This window comes from Brachyhypopomus gauderio, chromosome 1, assembly GCF_052324685.1.
Source record: "Brachyhypopomus gauderio isolate BG-103 chromosome 1, BGAUD_0.2, whole genome shotgun sequence".
Classification (NCBI taxonomy): domain Eukaryota; kingdom Metazoa; phylum Chordata; class Actinopteri; order Gymnotiformes; family Hypopomidae; genus Brachyhypopomus; species Brachyhypopomus gauderio.
The window spans coordinates 8129230-8153472 of NC_135211.1; the positions used below are offsets into that span (position 1 = coordinate 8129230).

At 39.7% G+C, this 24243-nt stretch overlaps 1 protein-coding gene across 4 annotated transcripts; it reads right to left on the minus strand.

Moving 5' to 3' along the window:
- Nucleotides 1-354: 354 nt before the first annotated feature.
- On the minus strand, nt 355-23730 carry lima1b (LIM domain and actin binding 1b). Of its 4 annotated transcripts, none has more exons than XM_076977133.1 (11): nt 23624-23730; nt 13675-13847; nt 12493-12538; nt 9553-9981; nt 5932-5986; nt 5056-5153; nt 4262-4345; nt 4071-4101; nt 3742-3809; nt 2560-2699; nt 355-2186 (listed from the first exon to the last, which is right to left on the minus strand). In XM_076977133.1, exons 2-11 carry the CDS (start codon nt 13794-13796, stop codon nt 1085-1087), a joined length of 2175 nt encoding a protein of 724 aa, XP_076833248.1. In that variant the 5' UTR covers nt 13797-13847; nt 23624-23730; the 3' UTR covers nt 355-1084. The 4 variants fall into 4 exon arrangements, with proteins under 4 accessions (XP_076833248.1, XP_076833309.1, XP_076833178.1 ...); XM_076977194.1 differs by lacking the exon at nt 23624-23730 and adding an exon at nt 23528-23585; XM_076977063.1 differs by lacking the exon at nt 23624-23730 and adding an exon at nt 21811-22209.
- Nucleotides 23731-24243: the final 513 nt, after the last annotated feature.

Below are 24243 nucleotides of genomic sequence, written 5' to 3' on the forward strand. Positions count from 1 at the left end.
CCGATGCTCATTTGCCCAATGTAGGCACCTTCAGCAGGGTTCAGTGTGCACACGGACCAGTCTGCAGCTGTAAAGCCCGTTCAGCATTGTGTTCTAACACATTTCTATTAGAGCCAGCATTAACTTTTTCATCATTTTGTACATTTTGATCTGTTTGATCAGATAAAGGTGCATCAGTCAGCCCTATGGCATTCAAGACCTTGCCACCATTTCACTAGTTATCCTTCTTTGAACCATGTTTGATAGGTACTAACTATTGCACAGAATAGCCCAAAAAATCTGCTGTTTTGGTGTGATTGTGATAGCTCATTAGTGTACAAATGTGTGTCTGACAAAGTTTTAACTACTTTCAAGTCAGGTTTTTGTATCATTTATTAAATTTCTGAGACACATATTAAAATTAACATTTTAAGGCTTTTTGATCTCATATAAAGTAGAATATAAAACATTTGAAAATGAGATCATGGATATTTTTTCTAGATTATTCTAACTAGACAAGTTAATCATTAAGACAGACACCATATTTGTTTTCAGACACAAAGGACCCACAAATGATAAGCCCATTTAGATGGGCTTCATGTTCCATGAAGGAGTCTGACCCAAGGCCTGCTAATCTTCAAGTATAAATATAAAAGGCCAGTTTTCTTTATGCATTGTAAAAGTATGAATCCCTTGTAAAAGTATGAAACACAGTAAAACTGAATTTATGGTAATTACAACTTAACCAAATTTTGTTCTACAACGCAAGCTTCATACAGCATAAAAACAACAAAAGATTTGCAGCAAATCATTTGGCTAATTTAATTATTGTCTTATTGATTCTTCAAAGCAAAACATAAAATTTGAGGATAACCCAAAGGAATGTCCTTTTTATTCTTGAAGCATATAATGGTTAAAGAGAACAAAAGAGTACCAGAAACATATGTTTCTTTTTTGGTACAGTCGATGAGATGCTGAAAGCAAAAACACAGAGACACTGAACTCGGAGAAGAATCTACATCTGGCCATTAGACTATGTTTCTGTTGCTCCTCTGCAAATTAGTGTTGCTGGGGAGAGTCAATCGTGAAGGTAGGATGAGTGCTTTCACACTTCAGCCACTTCCTCCTCATCCTCTTCATCCTCGTAGTAGCGGTTCCTCTTGATCATCTCCTCCACTGTCAGAGTCTCCTCTGCCTCCTCTCCACCCCAGAAACCCACATCTTGGGATGTCCTGTTGGCTTTGTTCTCAACCACTGATGGAGTGGAGAGGTGCAAGAGTCCACTGGACTTGCTCAGGAATTTCTCCTGTACCTCCTCATCCTCTTCGGGGTCATCAACGGCTTCAGTTTTTGTCGGCTGTGGACGTTTGAGAATTGACTGTGGGACTTTGGCTTTCTCATCTGGCTTAGGGAAACATTCTACATCCTTATTCAAGCCCTTGTGATCATCTATAATTTTGTGTTCAGTGATTGAGGCTTTTCTGGTTTCTTTGTGCTCTTCCACTTTCTCATTTACCTGCTTGTCCTGAATATTTTGTGTTTTACAAGAAGATCGGAGGTTTTCCATTGAGCCCCGCCTCACCATATGGGACCTGGTGGCCTCTTGCTGAATAGGATCGGAGGACTCTAAAAAGGGGGCAACAGAGAAAGGGCGGCTCCGCTCTTTCAGGGAGGAGCTACGGCGTAGACTCCTCAGCTCGGCCCGTTCTGTGCTCTCAAGGCTTGACAGGACTTCTCCTTCTGGAGGCCACTTTGGTCTAGACACTCTCACTGGTCCTTTTGCACTCTCAGCAGCCAGGCTCAACCCCCTAGGACTAGCTTCCCCATCCCCTGATGGGGGCCAGGCAATCTTCAGCCTCCTTGTCTCCAGCAATGTGGCTGCTGAATGTTTTTCTGTTGAGCTTTTCAGCTGAGCTCTTGTCTCAAGAGAAGCTGCAACATCAGTGACTTTGGCCAGGGGACTTTCCTCTACTGTGGAGCTCTGGTCTAAAACGTGTTCTGTGACAGACTTAGCCAGCATGGGTTCAGATACAGCAGGCTTCAGCTTTTCAGACTCTTCAGTCTCTTCATCATCACCGCGGGGCGTCCAAAGCTCCTTATGGGGCCTGTGGCCAAAGCCCTCATCATAGTTGCCCTTGGACTTGAAGAGCTGGTTGAAGTGAGGTTTGCAGTATATGTTCCCATGGAGGGAGGCATAGCTGGCCAAGCTAACCAACAAAGAGAACAAATACACATGGAACAGGGGAAAAAAATAAAATTTCCTTCCATAAACTACATTTTTTTCTTCCAGTTGACGCACTACTCTGAAGCAAAGTTCAGGGAACTTCCAAAAACACAGCTGGTCTTTTAAATGCTGATCAAGTAAAACATATGTCATTTTGATCATTGTGTTGTAATTATTAAATAAAAATTTCCAGTATAATTAGTAAGTCATTTGAAGTGATATGTTGGAAGTGTGTGCTCCAGTGCTTAAAGGCACAGCATAACCTGACATGTTAACAATAAATGAAAACTATAAGACTTTGCATTGCAATAAGCTTACACAAATAAATTTGTTTTACTAACCCTTTAGGGACTTACCTGAGTCTGTTGCTGCAGTGCACGCAGCGGAAACAGGCCTTGTGGAAAACTTGTTGATTGGCAACCAGTTTCTCTAGTGGGTAAACAGTTGTCTGGCATGCTACACAAATCTCCCTGGCTGAGAAACGGAACTTCTGTCCCTAAAAAAGAACACATTTCATAAATGCAGCTACCTGAAACATGGATAAAAGCTAAATCAGTTTGGCAGAGTTAGTCAGATTACAAACTAATGGACACCATTCTTGCCATGAGAAGTGTATAGGTAGATATTTTACATTAGCAATTAGTTAACACAAATTACAATAGCTGTCTGACCATATAAGAGATCAAGCAGCATTAATGACAAGGACAATCAAAGAGTGGACAAAAGTCATTGTTAGAAATGCACTTATCTAGTCCTTATAACAAAGTCCAAAAACAAAAGAAACACACACATACACACACAAGGATAAATGGACTTGTTTTGAAAAAATGGTTAAATGTATATGACAAATATATATAAGAGATGAAGAGAGAATGAGAGAGAGAGGTGGATAGATATTAAAATTGGAGAAATTGGACATTTCAGACCTTTATTAGGTACACCTTGCTAGTACCGTGTTGGAGACCCTTTTGCCTTCAGATCTGCCTTAATCCTTCGTGGCATAAATTAAACACGTTACTGAAAACATTCCTCAGAGAGTCTGGTCCATATTGACATGATAGCATCATGCAGTTGTTGTAAGAACCAGTCTGGCCATTTTCCTCTGACATCAACAAGGCATTTGTGCCCACAGAACTGCCACTCACTGTATATTTTTTTCTTTTTCGGACCATACTCTGTAAACCCTAGAGATGGTTGTGTGTGAAAATCCCAGTATATCAGCAGTTTCTGAAATACTCAGACCAGCCCGTCTGGCACCAACAACCATGCCATGTTCAAAGTTACTTAAATAAACTTTATTTGCCATTCTGATGCTCGATTTGAACTGCAGCAGATTGTCTTGACCATGTCTACATGCATAAATGCACTGAGTTGTTTTCATGTAATTGGCTGATTCCACATTTGTGTTAATGAGCAGTTGGACAGGTGTACCTAATAAAGTGGCCGGTGAGTGTGTATATATAAACACCAAAACCACACTTCAAGACATAAGTTTAATGACTTGAGAAAACATTCAAATGACACCACAAATCACTTACCCTAACCAGTCTAGGTGTGTCACTGTCCTCTGGCTCAGCGCCAGGGCTTGCTGCATTAGCTAACACCCCTGAAGGAAGCACACCCAGATCTGAAGTCAGTGAGCCCCAAGCCTAATTTATGCAACTAGATTATTGCATTGCTTTCGCCATGCATCTTATATATGAAGTGGCGAAAATTAAAATATGTTTGGAGAAAAGACAAACGACCTTTTAATATAATTCACATTATCAAAGGAGATTGTATAGGCCATTCATATGTAAAATATACTGGGGGTGGGACTGGATGTGGGGGAAAGGTGGGGGTAGTGGTGGGTGAAAGACTGACTCACCATTGGTCTGTAAACTGTCTGAGAGTGAACTCTGCAAACGAAACAAAACAAAAACAAAGCAAAATAAAGATATAAATAATGAATTTAAGAAACAAAAGAAGAAAAACAAAGATTGATTGAATGAGCAGTCAAAAATAAAAAATCTTAAGAACAGGGAAAGGGTTTATCTTTTAGCTATTAAATAGACATACCAGTGCCTGTCTTCTGCCACCAGGGGGCACATTTTCCTTGTGGTCTAAGGTTGAAGTGCTGGCTTCACTCTCAGGCTGGTTAGACTACAGAATTCCAATAAAGCACAAGAATGAGTGCTTGATTATAACCAAGTAGCTAGCTATCTAGTAAGATAGGCAGATAAAATTGAACACCTATGTGAAATTATTATAAAGATTTCTCTTTATGTGTATGCATGTTGAACCTGAGAAGGCACTGCTTACCATGCCAAAGGGACATACACAATAAACAACATAATATGTGGCACTTACATGGCTGTATGAGCTTTGTACAACTTGGGATCTCAAACACCCAGCTACAGTAATGTCTAATGTAAGTGAGGAGCAGTTTCCAAGATGTCAATGTATTTCTAACTGACCCCAACCTGCATTCATTCATTGTGAACAAAATTAGCATTTGTAGGTGAGATGCTGCCAGTTATATTTGGTGAATACATTTTCATATTAATTCCCTATGAATTCACTATGAATTCTTTAATATAAGTCAAATTCAATCTTTGAAGGAGGTAGAGAGGCACAATGAATAATGATTGCATTAAAAGTCAGACTGTGGCAAACTATAAACATACTAGAGATAAGGCTCATAATGAGATACAGAAAATCAGAATAGAAATTACTTCAAGATGTATGAATATATTACCCTAAAAATATAAATGAATCTAATAATGTAGTTCACTCCCATGCAACTTGCAAAAACAACACACACACATATAATACCATACAAATACCACACATACACACAAATGTCCACCTACTGTGCTCGCTGGTGTGCGTGAATCTTGTTTGGACACGGCAGCCTGATATTTGGCCATCCGGTCCCTCAGAGATTTAGTTCGCTCCAGTGAGACCAAACCTAAGAGAGAAAGTGTATTTAATTGTGAAGTTTATCCACACTACAGGTCAAATATTTTGAATCAACATTTGTTGAATTTAGTGAATATTTTATTCATTAAATAAACATTGTAAACATAGAAGTACTGAACATCACATGGAATGTATGTGTGTAGATGAATACACACTATTTCTGGATGTCAGTGTTTTACAGATATACTAGAATGTGTACTACATATAACAGAATTCTGAAAATGTACTAGAATTTGAATTTGAATAACTCAAATTTCAAGGACCAAGACAAAATGAGAGAAGTGGTCCCTTCACTGTTATATATAACCCAGTTTGTGTAAACATGGCGTCATATTCAGTATTCATTAATATTTCAGGTTGCATTACAGTATTCTATTCTATCAATGATTTTCTGTTCTATCAATGATTCTGACTAAAAGGAGTTCTCTCCCAAGAATGCAACAAATTCTGACAAATTTTGAAGAGCCTTTCGGAAAGAGCTATACAAATGCTATAATGCTTCTATCAATGTATAAACATTCTTCATTATGTGCCCAGTCTTCATACATTGTACATATACTGTGCTAAGAATCATGTTGCTTTATTTTTAAAGGGTAATATTTTTACCCTTGCAATATATGCATCACATACACCCTCATTGATATGAGCAGGAATTTCAGTGTAATGGATTCATTAGGTAAGCAGAATTTTGCCGAACTTCGGAATATAAATCTGATATACAATTGGTGTGTGCATGAAATAACAGAGTGGTTAGGCATGTTCCTTACCTCTGTCTCCTAGTCGGACATCCATATCTTCTGAAGTGCTGCTCTGTCCTCGTGCCTGAACAACAAAGGAAAAAACTCAGCCTGCCAGAAAGGTTGAAACTGTAGTCCATTCCATACAGCAAGGTTAAATCTGAATAAAGCCGCAGAAGCACTCGTCAGATTCCAATCTGGGAGCAAGTCAGGAAGGAAGAGAGCACAAAGGAGAATGCACAGACAGGCCCAAAGGCCCAGCTGACTATAGCACTCTCCTCTTCCTGTCTCCCTCTCGGTCTTCCACAGGAAACCACACACACACACACACACACAAGGTGTTATCTATTTCACAAGAGTGTCAACTATTTTAATGTAACAAAGAGTGAATACAGAAACCCCTTGGTCTGAGTCCACACTGTAAACAACTTTGGTAGGGCAAGGCATCTTTGGTCTGCAAAATCATTAGCATAGTAAAAACACCCATTAATTTTAGCCTAAGCTAAATAAGCCATTATAATCCAGTAAACAACTGAAACAATGGTGTAAGTTTGTTTGATGCATTTCATGAGATTATTGAGATGTTTAAATTTTTTAAGGTGAATGCATTATATTTTGGGTAGAATCAGTAGTGGTAATCATATAAGGAAAAAAAAGAAAAATGTAAAAACAATTAGAAAACACACACACACACACACACACACACACACACACACACACACACACACACACACACACACACACACCTTTAATTAAATTAAGAACCAGCGCATGACAAATATGCCATCCTGCCTGTGAAAGTTCTCTCCACAACCAGCCTTACCAATTCTCTCAGTAGCAAAGTAAACACCAATTCCATGTCACTGAAATGCTATCTTTCAGTGCTATCAAAATGAAGGTCGGTATTGTGTGTGGCCTCCACGTGCCTGTATGACCTCCCTACAACGCCTGGGCATGCTCCTGATGAGGTGGCGGATGGTCTCCTGAGGGATCTCCTCCCAGACCTGGACTAAAGCATCCGCCAACTCCTGGACAGTCTGTGGTGCAACGTGACGTTGGTGGATGGAGCGAGACATGATGTCCCAGATGTGCTCAATCGGATTCAGGTCTGGGGAACGGGCAGGCCAGTCCATAGCTTCAATGCCTTCATCTTGCAGGAACTGCTGACACACTCCAGCCACATGAGGTCTAGCATTGTCCTGCATTAGGAGGAACCCAGGGCCAACCGCACCAGCATATAGTCTCACAAGGGGTCTGAGGATCTCATCTCGGTACCTAATGGCAGTCAGGCTACCTCTGGTGAGCACATGGAGGGCTGTTTAAATATTTAAAACTCGACTAAAGACTTATCTGTTTAGTTTGGCCTTTGAATAATCTGTTACATATTTACCACATCACATATCTTTCTTCTCTGAGGTTCACCTGGGGAGTAACACTGCAGTCGGAGTGAAAACCTGGCGTTCATCACAAGACATTTACATTGACAATATCAACACACAGAACTTTCAGTCTAGTTACCTTATACTTAGCCTGATTGTGTGATTTGTTTGTGACTTATGTATTCGTCTGTATAATTTGTTTTTGTGTAACTTGTGTGTTAACGGGCAGCCCAATGGAGGATGGGTTCCCTTTTGAGTCTTGGTCCTCCCAAGGTTTCTTCCTATTCCCCACCATCTAGGGAGTTTTTCACTCATTTGCCACTGTCGCCTTTGGCTTGCTCATTAGGGATTTGGATCCATAGTATTGTTAACCTTGTAAATCCTGTAAAGCGCTTTGTGACAACATGTGTTGTGAAAAGCGCTATACAAATATATTTGATTTTATTTGATTTGATTTCAAATCAGCTTATGTCAAGGTAGATGTTCCCTACAGCAGGAACAATGAGTTATATCAATGACGCCCACAGAAAGAATCACCCAAATATCACGCACAAAAGAGAATGCATTAGTCTAAATGATAGTAATTTTGGCACTACTGATGAGCTAACTTGCATACATTATTCACATTTTGTATCTGTTTACATTGTAAGTCTATGATGAATGAATCTGGAAATTTGAAGTTGATGGAATTTTATATTAAAATGCTTTACAATACTTACATGAAGGCTCAAGTTAAAGTAAATAATTGCAGTTACTTTTCTTTTTTTGACACTTTCAACATTGTTTCCACTACTTTTGTCAGTGAATGTATTACATGTTTTTATATACTGATGAATTAGTTTACTGGTAAAATTGGCAAATATATACAAGAAAGTGCTCAAATTGGAATTTGGAAAAATTATTGCATCAACCTACTTATTTTTTAGTCTATGCTTCAGCCTAGAATGTTATCCATAAATAGTTTTATTTATGTTCTTGATCTCCAAGGACAGCATGTTGCGTTATGCACTGGGGGGACTGAGAGAGGGAATGTAATACAAGTCTACAGAACAGAAGGGTTATGGGTTGTAATATGAGAAGATGTTGCCACAGATGCTAAGCATACGTAAACCAAATGAACAGAGCTACACCTTACAGTGCTATTTCGTACCCTCTAACCTACTGTGATGAATAGCTTAACCTCATCAGGGATCTAACAAATAGTTGCTCACATATCATGTCCTCATCTTTAAAAGCACATAGAAAAAAACGCGACCATTCCAGCTGAGTGCACTGCTGACCCACTAGCCCACATTCACTGTTATCTTATTGTTGCTGCCATTTATGAGGCATTCCTTGGGTTTGGCAGTAAATCAGTGTGAAGCCAGAATGAGCTGAGAGATACAAGACAGACGTGGCACAGGAAAGCAGTCGAAAGTGGAAGAGGGGGTGTGAGGAGAAGGGGGAGTGAGATGTGGAACGCTGCTGGTCAGCAGGGGGCAGGTTTTGTTGGCGGTGGGGGGTGGGGCTGAGGAAGGGGTTAAGAAGCATGTGCATACCACTCCCATGACATCATCGCTTCAAGCCAACATCAGCACAGCGCAACTACGCTACAGCTTCAGCAGTGAGGAATTTGTAGCACCGACAGCATGTTTGCTTCCATTACATTGCCATGCATCAACTAAAAAATAACAAGAACAAATTGTGTCTGAAAAGTCCCTATGTGTAAAATGCAGACTGCAGTACATATTTTCAATCCATTAATCAGAGTTTGTTTCCAAGTATGAATATTAAATGTCTTATGCATGTAGGACACCATAGGGCAAATCTGACTAAGGACTCATGACGAACATTCATGTAAAAAGACCAGACCAGGAAAAAGGCTCTTTGTCATCTAATTACCACTTCTCAGAGTCAGCATTTTCTGAGGCAGGAAATGGCAGCACAGCTGTGCCAGACCACAAAGACACATTGTCTTTCAATCACCACCTTTAGGGAAGGTTGTTACAAATCTGGTTCCAACAAGCAAATCCACACATACTTGCCCGGCTTAACACTTTGAGTCAAATGGCAATGTAATGGTCACTAATAGCCAATGTCATTTATGCAAGTCTGATTGAATGTATAGCAAACATTTCACATTAGTTGGTATCACAGTTTTTGAACAAGTGTGATACAGCATGATAAGAAACATAAAAATTAGAAAAAGTGGGCGGGAGGCTGCAAGTGTGTGTTGGCATGTATTCATCTGTACTTGTATATTGTAATCTTCATTCACTTGAACCCATCTTACCCTGCCTTCCCCTTTTTCAAACATCATCTTGAGGCTGTTGAGGGGCACACTTGGCTTCTCCAATGGGGAACAGGGGGAGGTTGGAGACAGTGGTGCCCTCCAGTCTTCTTCCTCCTCTATTTGCATGTTCTTTTTCGTCTCCATCTCCTTCACTTCCTTGAGCTTTGCAGGTGGGTCCCAACGGGTCAGGTGCTGCCTGAGACTGCTATGCCGGGTGAGGCCGCCCAAACGGCCTTGAGGGCGGGGCTCTGATGTGGTAGGTGGAGCTGCTGTGGGAGGAGCAGCAGCGGGCTGGGCAACAGCGGGAGGGGCTGGGGCAGTGGTGTCATCAATAGATGGGTCGGGCTGTACTGGACGCTTCTGCTCCCAGCGCTTCTTAAGTACACTGAGGTTGCCCAAACGTAAGGTAGGGGGGAGGCTCTCGACAGGCTAAAAGAAGGTCAGACAAAAAAACAACAGTGAAAAAATAAGTGAGGAAAAGACGTTAGAGATTGAATAATATTGAATAGATATGTGTTTGGGTAATTGTGGCAGGTCCATAGTGGTTCCACGTGTAGGCATGTATGTGTGGGTCACTTCTGCTCATAATGAACAAAAGTGTACTTTTGATTTCTTAAGGTGACTCAAGATAACATAATCAGCTAAATCAGTCTGCAGCAGGGAGACATTGGTATTCTTGGAATGGACAAGACAAAACAAGAAAGCACATTTCTAAAATATAGCCTAGGAGTTAATTAACACTACTTCAGTGAGGCTTTGCAGTGCTGTTGTAGCAAAACCACACTGATATTACTAAAACATAGCTCACAGCAACATCCCAGGTCCAACAATGCCCAGCAAACAATAAACACACCATGACACACATGACTGGTGACTGCTAAAGCATACACAAGCACAGCTAAAACGGGAGTCCAGTTTGTCCCGAGTTCTTTTGTTTCGGAGCAGCTCAATAACCAGTTCCTCTTTATTCACAAACCAAGCAGCCATGCAGTGACCAAACCCAGTCTTATTGAAGAACAAGGAAGTGACTACAACAAAAGACCTTATTATCTCATTCTACAGTACATGAACATTATGCTCTAAACAAATACATTTCCTCATTGTCTAAACCTTGCCTCCCTCCCACCCACCTCTGTACCCAAGTAAAAAAAAGAGATAAAAGAGCAGCTCCCTACACTTACACAATGGCTTTCTCACTGAAACTTGTTAAAGACACAGACAAAGAGCAGCTGTAGGAAGCGAATTTAAAAGACCTGGTGGGATGAGGCGCTTTATCCTCAGTTTATTCCACTGTCTCGCTGCAGCTTCCGCGCTTGTGGCTTTAAGACAGTAAGCTGGTGATAAAGCTCTCCCAGATGTTGAGCAGACAGAAAAACTCGATGCGTAAACTCCCCCCACCCCCCGTCAAACTACCCAGAGAGAGGAAAAGGGAGATGAAGAAGGAGACGAAAGACCATGGAGGAATGAAGGGGCTAGAGAAGGCAAGTGCTAGTGGGGGAAACCAAGGAGAAAGGAGAGTAAGACAGGGAAGAAGAAAAGAGGTAAAAAATATAGAGAGGTATTCAGAAATGCACACTGACGTGAGAGAGAGACAGGGAATTGGAACCTTTAGACAGGAAATGCAACATTTGTTAGGAAAATTAACTCTTTCATCTCCAACGGTCTGTAAACATTGTCTTAGCTAAGTGGTATATAACATTTTGAAACTACAGGCAATAAAAGTAAAATGATATGTAAACACCTGTTTTACTAATTTGAGGCACATTTATGTAGATCATTTAGCAAGCATTAAAGTCACATTAATTCTCAATTTCCCAATGCCATCCACATGATGCTTGCTTAATGCATACGTTTCAATCCCTTGTTCATCTATGTCAAATACCTTGTTTTTGGAAGTAGCATAAATCTCAGAAGATATGTAGGATGAACATTTAAACAATTTAACCTAGTAACCATGAATTAATTATTAAATAAAATGTAATATATGTATGTATTTAAAAAAATTAAAATTACAGACCCATTCTAAGTGACCGCATCTGAAGTTCCTGACCGGTTCAATTCATTTCCTATTCTGTTTTGTCACATGAAAACATTTCCTGCTCCTCCAAAAATGGTACTATTTTGGGTTTTTATCTCTACTTCCTCAGTCTTATTCATTCGTCTTGATCTCTGACAAGTTATCTCTATCTTTCTCTCTCAAACCAAACTCAGCAAAGGCCTGAATAGGACCAAATACTGCCTAAATCATCATGATTTGAATCAGGCATTTTAAAGGGCAGTGAAAACATTAAGCAGCTTAACACTTCAAGATGAACATTAAAGCTGAAGACCTGTGGGTGTGAGGAACTAGGGTGTGAGATAAATGAGGGTTTACCTACTATGGTTTACCTACTATGACCTAATTACCCTAGTGTTATGCAGTCTGCTCCTCTGCATTCACCAAGCAATCCACATTTTTGCTCTACCCCACTTCCCAGTGCAAGTACAGTAATCACCTCATACTGACATGCATGGAGCTGGGTTACACTAAAAATGTGGACTGGCTAGTGGGATCCTAAGGGCTGGGTTGAGAAACATGGCAGTACACAATGAGAATGATTCCATCATACACACATGCACTGTCAATGCAACGTGGCAAAGCTGAGTAAACTATTTATACATTACAGCATCAGGAAAGTGGTAGCCAAAAAGTAACTATGCCACAATTTTTGAAAAATACCCACTTAAAGAAGACTGCTTAAACCCTCATGAACTGAAAAAGGCATATTCAGAGAAGCAGCAGTGAAAGCTCCAAGCTCATATTGAAGTTACCTGTGATAAATCATACCCATGTTTCACAACCTGCCTTTTATGTTTTTGTGTGCGTGAGCTTGTGTGTGTGTGTGAGTGCGGGTGTATGAACATGCATGTATGTGAAAGAAACCAGTAGCATAAACTTACAGATTTCATCTTGTTAGCATTTGCTTCCTCAGCAGCCTTCTGGTATCTGAGGGAAATATAATCACATTTTAAAAACAATGCATTTATGAGATGCATAAATTTAACAGCTTATCACAGTAACAAACTAAACACTAAAGTTACACCTTACTGCCTCTGGTGGACAAAGACAATATCACACTCAAAAAAGCTACTCGTTAAAGTACTGTCCAGGAGAGGGCAGCACACAATGGCGTTATTTCAGAAGCTCACAGAAACAGTTGAGCTTTAGCATGTCAAGGCCACAGACTCTGTTAGTGTTTGTAAGAGCAAGAATCTTTTCTTGGTTCTGTGCTCTAGTGCACACAGCTTATTGGAGCTCCATCACGGATGCTGAAAGATCAAATCATCACCTGCTACCAGACAGTAGAAACGGGAAACGTAACAAGCTTGACTGGTTTTTCAAAGTGCCCTCTGGACAAACACACCTCAAGACAAAAAAATTCACCAATTTATTTTGCACTTTGTAACACATTCGTAATTAGCTCCTTGTCCCAACCAAGACCCCAAATTGTGAATCTGCTTTTGAAGCTGAGGTCAACATTTTTAATGATAAATAATTTATTTGTTTAATCTAATTTTGAGGTTGGAAAGGTAAACCTGGGCTCACTAATCCAAGTTTGGTCATGAGTCAACACCACCTCAAACTGAACCTGTTAGGTGACTACACAGTAAGAGGTTTTTTTTTGTACTGGAATGATAAAGTATCAAAAAGTAGGTATACTGAACTTACTCATACAAACTTAATTAATGAGCACTAGTACTCTGCTAGGCATAGCTAAGAAGAGAATTTATTGTTCTGTAAAAACTGGAATAGAAATACTGAGCTTAATGCAAAAAACTGTTTGATTTTTAAAGGTACCAAGACACTTTTACTAGATACTGAATGCTTCAGGTAGAGGCTATAACATTTTGTTAAGTCACTAGGGCCATGCATTCTTTTTCCCCTGTGTGAGCAAAAATATGCTACTAAAGCAACAGTAGTGCTGAATAGTAGTGCTGGTTTTGAAATCAGCCATATTCTCGGCTTCCAAATCAGACGACCTCAGCAGTTCAGGTTTTAGAGGTCTTCAGTGGCCCACAGTCAGGAATCCAGCAGCACACACAGAGTATACAGTTGGGATACATGTACGGCTTGTCATTTACTTAGAGAAGCGTTCAGCGATGGCGTTGGACTTGCCACGGCCTCCAACCAATGAGATCTCTCTTGCTGTAATACGTAGTGACTGTGATGCCCACTGTTTCCGACTGAATGGTCCTGCCTCCATGGTGATCGCCGCTGACACTCAAGACACTCAGATGGAGAAGAATTGGAAAATCTGCATGAAAAATTAAACATTTTCACTATTTGGATGTGTAATACAACAGCATATGTTTTCATAGCATAAAGAAAGCCATTATAAATTCAAAGCGGTATCAGGAACGACAAATTAAACATCAGTAGTGGCACGTGTCAAGATTTTCAATAAACTATTGTAATTTTATTTAAATGCAAGACTAGTTCATCAAATTAAGTTAATTCACATCTGGTCACTCTGCAGATTAAACTCCTTTCAGCTGAACTGTCTCGACTATTCCCCCTCTCCTCCTATAGCTCCCCTGTATGAACCGAATACTAGCTGTTTAGCTGACATATGGAATCAGACATCTTGGCAACAGGGTGTGGGGATCAATTAGTGAAAACTAAAGGATCCCCTAGGACCAGGTAAAGAAGCACTGAACCATTCAGCCATGAACCAAACGTACTCTCTCTTCCAGTGACTGGTACTTGGCTAAGAGTTTTTTTCAAGTGGACACAATAATAGAATGAAAATGGCTTACAAAAGATCAGCTTACCCAAAATGTCACTATCTTCTGCTAATAGAAGTGAAAATGCTTGTTTTCACATAAGTGTATTTTATACTGAGGAGGATGTATGTGAAAGGTGGGCAACTGTCCCTACAATTTTAAAATCCACAGAAGAACAATCATTTGTTCTTACATTAACATTTTACTCAAAGCAACGTAAAACTGACAATCACACCTTTATTTTGTTGAGTCAAAGAGGTTTTTTTAATAAGCACGTATCATACATCTCTAATCATAAGTCAAGTGCTGCTTTAAATTACTTTAAGTTGATTACATCATAGCTTTTTATTTCTTATGTGGCTATACTAGTTCTGTGCTTATGTAACTTTTTTTATTTGGACAGCTTTTAATTCTATCCACTGCCAAGCCTCTGCACTCCAAACAAGAATGCAGAATTACATGAACTCATTTAATCTGTGCACATCACAGATCAAAGTTCTGTGATGATCACAATCAAAGTTCAGTAGTTAACAAGGTCTTCTGTTTAACAAAAAATGGAAACTCAACTAAAGAAAAAGGGAGTTGTAATATTCATGTTTATAATACTCAAGCAACTCTGTGGTGTTCTGCCTGAATTTACATAGACTAGCCGTCTCCAACGTTTCTCCTTGAGATTAGATGGAGAACACACAATGGAACGGCTGCATCTCAGGATGTCAGTACTCAACATGTTCAAGCAAGTCTTAAACTGATGGCATCACTGATTAGACATGTTAAGCAAGTGAAGTAATAGGTCATCCACTATAATTTTAAGTTTCAGCATCTGTTAAGAAGCGTTCTATTGGTAGACAGGTTATTGTCATTGTATTTGATGATGGGATTTGTGCTTCATAAATCCTCAAGTTTGAACACTTTCAAAATACAGAGGAGGATATACACATATAGAACCATGGAGCTCAAACCAAATCCTAGAGCAAAGTCACTTTAAATTGTTGTTTGTCACTAAGCAACAAAATGTTTTGCGTACATGATGAGTAATATATTTGTCTAAGTTGCTGGCAGCGTTAGTCATTCAGTAAACTGTGATGATGAATAGTGTTCAGAAATATCTCCTTTATGACATTATCGTCAGGCTTACATCATTACAGCCACACCTGCACTTACACCCTCTATCACAAGAATGACGTGCAGGACCGTGACCTGCAAATGTCAGATGTTGCTCCCTCATCGAGTGTGGTTGCAGCTCGGCACACAGTTGTTTTAGTGTCTGATGTTTGGCATCAAAATTCCATTTGGACAACAAGTTGAGACCTGCTCAGATGATATAAGATAATGGATGAAATTACTGACCAGGTTTGCAAAATCTTTGCATTTTTAAGTGAGTTTAGAATGTAGAATTTCTATTCCAGGCATGAAAATAGTTTGCTCATAATTTTAGCATTATCTAGCCGTTTTAATGCATGGTGGACAAGAGTGGTCCTAAGTGTCTTCACAGGAGTGAAAATATTTTCCAGGCTGCTGGAAAATATTTTCTGACATCTCAGATTTGGATGGCCAAGAAAAGCATCCACTGCTTTAAAATGGAAAGAATTCTTTTCTACAAACCGCTGCATAAAATGTGCTTCTACTAAACAGGAAGTGCACTCCATAAATGTGAAGGAACACAGCATCAATTTTTTTATCATCAGCTTCTATGATGTATGGAAGCCCATTCCCGCCACCTAAAATAAAAAAAAAAACAGCACATATATATATATATTTTCTCATTATTAAGTAAATTGATATCTCATTATTTTGAAATAGTATCTCGAAATAATGACTTAGTATCTCAAAATAATGAGATAGCAATTTACTTAATAATGAGAAAAAAATATATATGTGCTGTTTTTTTTTTATTTTAGGTGGCGGGAATGGGCTTCCATAATGATGCATATAAGGAAATCAGAAAGAAAACATCATGAGATTCACCTTCATTCTAGCGCCTTCTTAGTGTTATGCTAGCACCTCAGTATTAGGCTAATACGTCCTCAGTTTTAGTCTAACACCTCCTCAGTGTTAGGCTAGCACCTCCTCAGTGTTAGTCACCCAGGTGATGGTCAGCACTCACGACTAGGGTTGCCACCTGTCCCGGTTTTCCCGTCGCTGTCCCGGTTTTCCCGGGACTGTCCCGGTTTTCACGTCGCTGTCCCGGTTTTCCTTCTTTTTAATATTCGGTCCCGGCAACAAAAAAAATCATTTAATGTCCCGGTTTTCACTAGGTTAGTTAAAACGACTATTTAGACTGTTTCAGCACACATCCGTCTTTTTTTCTCGCTGTGTCCATTTTACACCCCCGTTCAACAATTTACGTTTGCGTATGACAGTGTCTCCTTGTTTTTTGTCAGACCTAGGTAGCAACCCTACTCACGACTCCTGCTTCACTCACATTTCAGAAGAATATGCCAACTTTTTTCTCCATATGTTATAATAAAGGAGTAAGGGCACGATACTACTTTTTATAGCAATGGTTGAATATTTTATAACAATCTGTCTGATATAATTCCTGAAACTATAATATAAGACATTTTCCTAAAATACCCACACACACTCATACACTTTGTGACTTCTGAGAAGTTTATAACTATAAGGTAATTAAATATTTATCTCAATTATTATTAATGCATTATGCAATGTGTTTATTAGCTATTTAATCAAAAAATAAACAAAAACAATACTGATCCATATGTGTTTGAAAAAGAGTTACCAAGTTACTAAAAGTTACTAAGCATAACTTTGTGTATGTGTATGCCTTAACATCCAGATAATCCTCAATAAGAGAGACCTGGAATGAAGCAGACTAAATCTATCCTCTATATCTATCCTCTATACTTTTTTAAAATAAAAAATTAAATATAATCTAAACATTAGTGACATTAACCAGTCCCACCAGGATTTCGCGGGCCTTTTTTGTGATTGTTGCGGGCTAAAATGTTTGATGTTGCGGGTGTTTTTCAAAAAAATTGCGATGGAAGTTGCGGTGTGTTTTTGCTTTTTTGTGAGTACATTACAATAGGGAGTATATGTTGTATGGTTTCATCTATTTAGTAGTCCATTTTAATAATCTATTTACCTATTTATTGAGGGTTGCCAACTTTTCAAGATCGCTTGGAGTGAGATTTGAACCTGGAGGGGGTGGCGAACGTTGTTGACGGGCGGCCTGTAAAATGGACACAAATTAAGTATTATATCGAGATCGATCGCCAGTGGTTGACGCCAGAGCGAACTAGTAGCTCATAGATATGGATAGATATGGATCAGAGATAAATAAACTTTATCTCTGACTTTAAACTTTATCTCAGTTTAAAGTTTAAACTTATAATTTTTATCTCAGACCCTCGCCGCTTGCGTGCGCTGCAGTGACTTCGCGGGCTACCGTTGCATTGTGGGGAATGTAGTGTTTGTGCGTGCAAAACACCAGCGGGCGGCTGTGGCCTGCGGGCCGGTTCTAATAGTAATTAAATATCATCCAGGGGGGCATAGATAATCAATTCGCGGGTCGGATCTGGACAGTTTATCCCCGCTTTCATGTAGTGTACCGGGATACTGCTTTTCCCGATCTTTTTGCCGTTATTTTCGTCGCTCATGCTGCTTTCAGTCTGCCCCTCTTGAACATATATACGGAAGTAAGGCGGGAGTTTGTCGACGTCACATCAAGACGACATCAGTGATTGGTCAAATTTGCGGGAAAGTTGCGGTGATTGGCTGAAGTTGCAACACCGCCCTGAATTCGCGGGGTTTGCTTGAAGTTGCGTTGAAGTTGCAAATCGCAACATCGCGACTTTCTGGAGGGTCTGATTAACAAGGGATCACCTGGATCAGATCATACCACTAGAACTTTCTGTTATTTGGCCACAGAGACAGACATCATCACTGGATTTGACAGAATCTACATTAAAAAAATATAAAAATCCCTTGTGTGGCTGAAATGGTGGCAGGAGCGTTGTTGAATACAATGTGGATTGTCAAGTGAGGTCCTAGGTCTTTAACACAATACTACAGAATACATTCTGTATGTGATTGGAATGGCTTGTAAAAGAGGATTAATGAAATTTTCACTACAGCTACATTTACCAGTTGCTATGTTGTAGTTTGAGTAAATCTGAAATCAAGTACTTTCAACAACTTTCATTCATAGCTTTGTAGCTGTCTTGTTAAGCGCATTGTTACATTGTGACTAGCACACACGCACGGACGTAATTTGGGGGGGGGGGGGGGGGGGGGGGGGGGGGACATGGCCACTTTTTCAAAAGCCAGTTTTGGTCCCCCCCAGTTTTTACAGTTAAAACCAAATATTTAAATAGCGACGAAGCCATGTCCCCCCCACTTTTTAACGGTAAAAAAACTAATATTTAAATAGCGACGAATCTATCACTAGGACCATGCAGAAAACGACCGCTCCGTTAACACTTTACGTTCAACCCCCCACCCCGTCAACAATTTTTGCTCGCCACCCCCCCGTCAACAAAATTTGTGTGCCCCCCCACCTATGAAATCTAAATGATGTCCATGCACACACGAGGTTGGTAAATAATTCTGCCCACCACACATGAAATGTTATTATATGAATTTTAAGGCTAGGAAGACTTACACTCACCGGCCACTTTATTAGGTACACCTGTCCAACTGCTCATTAACACAAATGTCGAATCAGCCAATCACATGACAGCAATTCAACGCCTTTAGGCATGTAGACATGGCCAAGACGATCTGCTGCAGTTCAAACCAAGCATCAGAATGGGGAAGAAAGGTGATTTAAGTGACTTTGAACGTGGCATGGTTGTAGGTGTCAGATGGGCTGGTCTGAGTATTTCAGTAATTGCTGATCTACTGGGATTTTCACGCACAACCATCTCTAGGGTTTACAGAGAATGGTCCAAAAAAATATCCAGTGAATGGCAGTTCTGTTGGTGCAAATGCCCTGTTGATGCCAGAGGTCAGAGGAGAATGGCCAGACTGGTTCGAGCTGATAGAATAGCAACAGTAACTCAAATAACCAGTCATTTCATCTGAGGCATGCAGAAGAGCATCTCTGAATGCACAACACGTCAAACCTTGAGGCAGATGGGCTAAAGCAACAGAAGACCACACCGGGTGCCACTCCTGTCAGCTAAGAACAGGAAACTGAGGCTACAATTCGCACAGGCTCACCAAAATTGGACAAAATAAGATTGGAAAAACGTTGCCTGGTCTGATGAGTATCAATTTCTGCTGCGACATTCGGATGGTAGGCTCAGAATTTGGCATCAACAACATGAAAGCATGGATCCATCCTGCCTTGTATCAACGGTTCAGGCTGGTGGTGGTGGTGTAATGGTGTGGGATATTTTCCTGGCACACTTTGTGCCCATTAGTACCAACTGAACATTGCGTCAACACCACAGCCTATTTGAGTATTGTTGCTGACCATGTCCATCCCTTTATGACCACAGTCTACCCATCTTCTGATGTCTACTTCCAGCCAGATAACACACCATGTCATAAAGCACAAATCAGACAATGAGTTCACTGCACTTGTATGGCCTCCACAATCACCATATCTCAATCGTATAGAACACCTTTGGAATGTGGTGGAATAGGAAATTTGCATCATGGATGTGCAGCCCACAAATCTATAGAAACTGCGTGATGCTATCATGTCAATATGGACCAGACTCTCTGAGCAATGTTTCCACTACCTTGTTGAATATATGCCACGAATGAGTTCTGAAGGCAGTTCTGAAGGCAAAAGAGGGTCCAACCCATTACAAGCAAGGCGTACCTAATAAAGTGGCCGGTGAGTGTAGATATCAATGAAGTTTTGGAGTTCTGTAGTTTTGGAGTTCTGTGGCATAATCTGCTATCACTTTATTCTTGTGTTACTGATGAAATAACATCAAATGACATTTTTGGAAGAACTTCCTTAGCACTGCATATTCAAGATTACATCTATAAAGGTATGTAGTTTATGTGGTGAGAGGAGAGCAAAAGAGGGATTCGGGAGATGATAAGAGAAGAATTACGCTGTTACGTTTGACCTTCTACTCACACATTTCTCAAACTGGCTGAAATGAAGAACTGCTTGGGAATTCTGCTCACCTTCAAAAAGTCTATCAGACAGAATTAAAAAGTACCAATAGTTATTAAGCTTATGCTAAACTGCCTTGTCTACCACAGAATAGGAGCAGGGGTGTTTACGAGTTCATCACAGACTGTGTTTATACTTTTACACAGAATGTTTGTATACTTTTGTCCTGGGTCATTGTAAGAACCATACCACTCTCCAGTTTATTAGAAAGTGAACATTAACAGAGTGTAACACTTTCTGTTATTAGGACTGTAGATTTCAGCTCACTAAAGTGGGGAACCTTTGGACCTGAACTTTGTGTACTACTATGTTACTTGGTATGATAGAAGTAGCCAAAGCTAAACATAACTTTACCAACACACCAATAGAATGACAGAAGCCCTGATAATTCCTGAATAATATATAATTGGATGATTTAACCACCTTTAATAATTTTGTCTTTTTATCAGACTGCAAGGATAACATTAATCTTTAGACATCAATCTAATGTTTTTTCATAACATTACCTCTAAACTAAATCAATATATTATTGTCAACCAAGTAATTCAGTCAGTCATCAGAGACTTCATTTTAACACTTTCATTTTGTTTCTGCATAGTTTCAGTGTCTGCAGAAATGATCAAAGTACTCAAGTTTGACAATTTGGCAAATGATATAAATTTACAGAATTTGTCTACAGAGATTGACTTGTTTTAGTTCTGCTTAGAAGGGCATGTAGCCTATACAGAAGTACAGTGTGAAAATGTAAGTTTTGGGATTATTTCTTGACTAATATGTTTTATCCCTAATCAAACATTCTTGTGATAAAAAATATCACAGATGTTATTAAAAACTACTCTATGCTAACAATTGACTGAAGAAAATGCTATAAATCAACAATAAAACTGAAGATTGGGAAATAAGAAAGTGAAAGTATATAAAGTCAATGTAGTTGATCATTTCCAAATTGTACAGAACAACTTTACGTTTTTATGAGGCAAAGCATAATGCCTTTTCACCAGCTTTGTTTTATCACTCAGTTTTAATAACAATACCAAGTGTGACCTCTTTGTCAGAGAATACAATATGGAGAAAAACTGGCAGTCAGACTGGCTCTTCATCTGAGTTCAAAGTATAAGTTGCTAAAAAGCTGCCAAACCCTCTATTAAGTTCAACTGTCTCACAAAAACAGGCTAATTCCATGCTGGAAGCTAAAACACAAGCCAAGGATACTCTGAACTCAACCAATGTCATTCTTTGCCAAATAACAGTCCAAAGTAAAATATTAAGAAGGCGACCATTCTATGAACCTGCTTCTATAGCAACAGCTTGTAGCAGTTCTGTTTTCACTTAGGATACTCAGAATGTGTTATATTTCTCTAGTATACAGGTTATCGTAGAAGGAGACCCACCTCTGTTGTTCAGCTGTTCCCCTGCTGTACCATGAGGTTTTATATTGTTCTCATGTCCCACGTTTCAGTTAGGCCTCTCCACACCTTTGCTGCGTCACCTGCTTCTACAGAAAGACCTTAGGACACCTGACACTGCTTTCATGTGGGCGGTGCTCAGTGTGAGTTTGTAAAGGGTGGAGCCAAATAGGGAGGCACAGCAGGGCTACGTCTCATTCAGACAGAAAAATGTTCCCTTCCCTTGATCTGTTGCCTTAAGGGAGTCTGGCTGTGGTGTAATTGTAATGGAGATGTTTAAATGAGTGTGGCCTTAATGTGCAAGTGAAAATTTGGAGAGGGTGTTCACTTCTTGAGCTTCATGCGCATGCACCTATGTGTTAAAAAATAACCAAAAAACCTTTTTAACTCAAAGATTTTTTTAAATCAAATAATTCTGTAATGATTAAGTTGGCTCAACTGAACAAAATGAAAAAAAAAGCATTTTTGTAAATCCAGAATACATTTCTTAACACCAGTATTCTTTGTGTACCTAAAAATGATAAGAACCTTGATCCAGTGGCGGATGCAGCCGGCAGTTTTTGGACGGGCCAAAGTGAAATTGGGGTGGGCAAGCACGAACGAAAGTTGTTCGGGGTGGGCGGGGTGTATGGTCATTAAATGACTCATGTGCTAGGCGCCATCCTGCAGCAATTATAGTTTATTTTCATTAATTTTCATACGGAAAACTGTATTCTGAGCTTGTGATTAGGCGGGCCCATCCGCCCGTAGATCCGCCCCTGCCTTGATCATATCTTGATGTAAAAAAATATACAGTATTTTTTTGTGATAGAACTGATTAACTGACACTTTTGTCTTCCTTCAACATGTTAATTCTGAATTCAATATGTTTCTGGATTCTTGGTTTACTATGGCTGTAAGTGTTTATTCTGGATTCCTGGTTTGCCATCACCGTTGCTACTGTTTTTACTGTTCACAGCTTTTACCCTTTAGACAAAGTCAAGCAGACAAAAGAAGGGAGATAAATAATGTAATGGCATTCGGCCCACAAGTGGTAAAACTATATTATGCAACATCGTGTCCTAGTGACCTAAGGAATTAGATTTCACCTGCCGGGTGCAGTCTGAACGTCTGTGTCCTTTCTCATTTATTATTTCTAGATATTAAATGCCGGTGCCTGCATTCCTGCTGTTACACGGTGATATGTTTCTGAATATATAAAATATCACTTAATTGAAAGCATGTACCTAATTAGACACCAGAACTGAACACAGAAAAACAAAGGGACGAAATGCTTGAGAGAGAGAAAGAGAGAACATCGTAGATTGCAGACAAGACAGGAGCCGCATTTAAACGATCTATTCAAATCACTATGCAAACCACTCAAAGCTAGTTTACAAAGGCATCTCACACTCGCGTAGTATGAACCCCCTGTATCCACTGCAGTTAATATGCTACCAACCGAATGCCTGCTCTCTACGGGTAGCCATATACTGTAAATAACTGAATGGTCAGTCTAAGTTTGATATACATTCAACCTACACAATTATCATGTGAAATTCAAGTCTGACTCATCAAGGCATGTTACAAACGGCAGAGAATCGTGAAAGACATATCTGCTAACTATAATATATGATAACATAAATTAGTGAAACAAAGAAAACTTTGCAGACGCATTTGAAATAAGGGTTTACAAATTTACCCAGCAATTAATTAGCCTTACTTTGCCACAGGTGCATAGATCAAATCATCCTCTGAGACAAACGACAAACTGAGAAAATCAATTTCTTTCAAAAGGCTTAATAACAATAATCTGTACCTCCAGTTATTGTTTGCACCTCCCGAAGGTTTGGTAGTTAGGGCGGTTCAGAATTCGTTCAAAAAACCTTAAAGTTAAGCAGTTTGCAAGAGCAAGCTGTAGACTAATGATTTGGGTCCATCTAGTGGTTGTTGGTGGTTTTGCCGGTTACTTTGATACTGTAAGTTACCCACGTGCCCACGAGCTCTACTGCCCTATAATGTTAGGTTCCAGGCACCACTAATTAATTACAGGGAAATTAACGAAGTAAAAAAATTAACGCATTTAACGCATGAGACACTTTCGCACCGTGGAATGTTTCTCAGTGCACGAGTTCCAGACATACAGATTATATGGACGCACAATAAGATGAGCATGATGGAGATGACTGAAGAGGCTACGCTGGTGGATGGGAAATTTAAATGGAAGTACAAACAAAAATAGTGTTATTTGCACTTTATGTGGGTAGGAGTTCGCTAATCACAGGAGCACTTCCACCCTTACTACCTCAACGCAAAACGTGTTGGGTCTAACGCGCAGGTCAGTAATGATAACTTAGCTGATAAATGTATTCCTAGAACGAGCAGTGTCGCCAGTCAACACTCGACCACATGTCGGGGTTCAAATTAAGAAACAAAATG

Coding starts and splice junctions, on each gene's coding strand:
- lima1b (XM_076977133.1), bottom strand. CDS start 13,796: ATGGAGGCAGGACCATTCAGTCGGAAACAGTGGGCATCACAGTCACTA. Junction 3,810..4,070: donor AGACAGTTTACAGACCAATG/GTGAGTCAGTCT, acceptor TGCTTCCTTCAG/GGGTGTTAGCTAATGCAGCA. Junction 2,700..3,741: donor ACACACCTAGACTGGTTAGG/GTAAGTGATTTG, acceptor GTTCTTTTTTAG/GGACAGAAGTTCCGTTTCTC.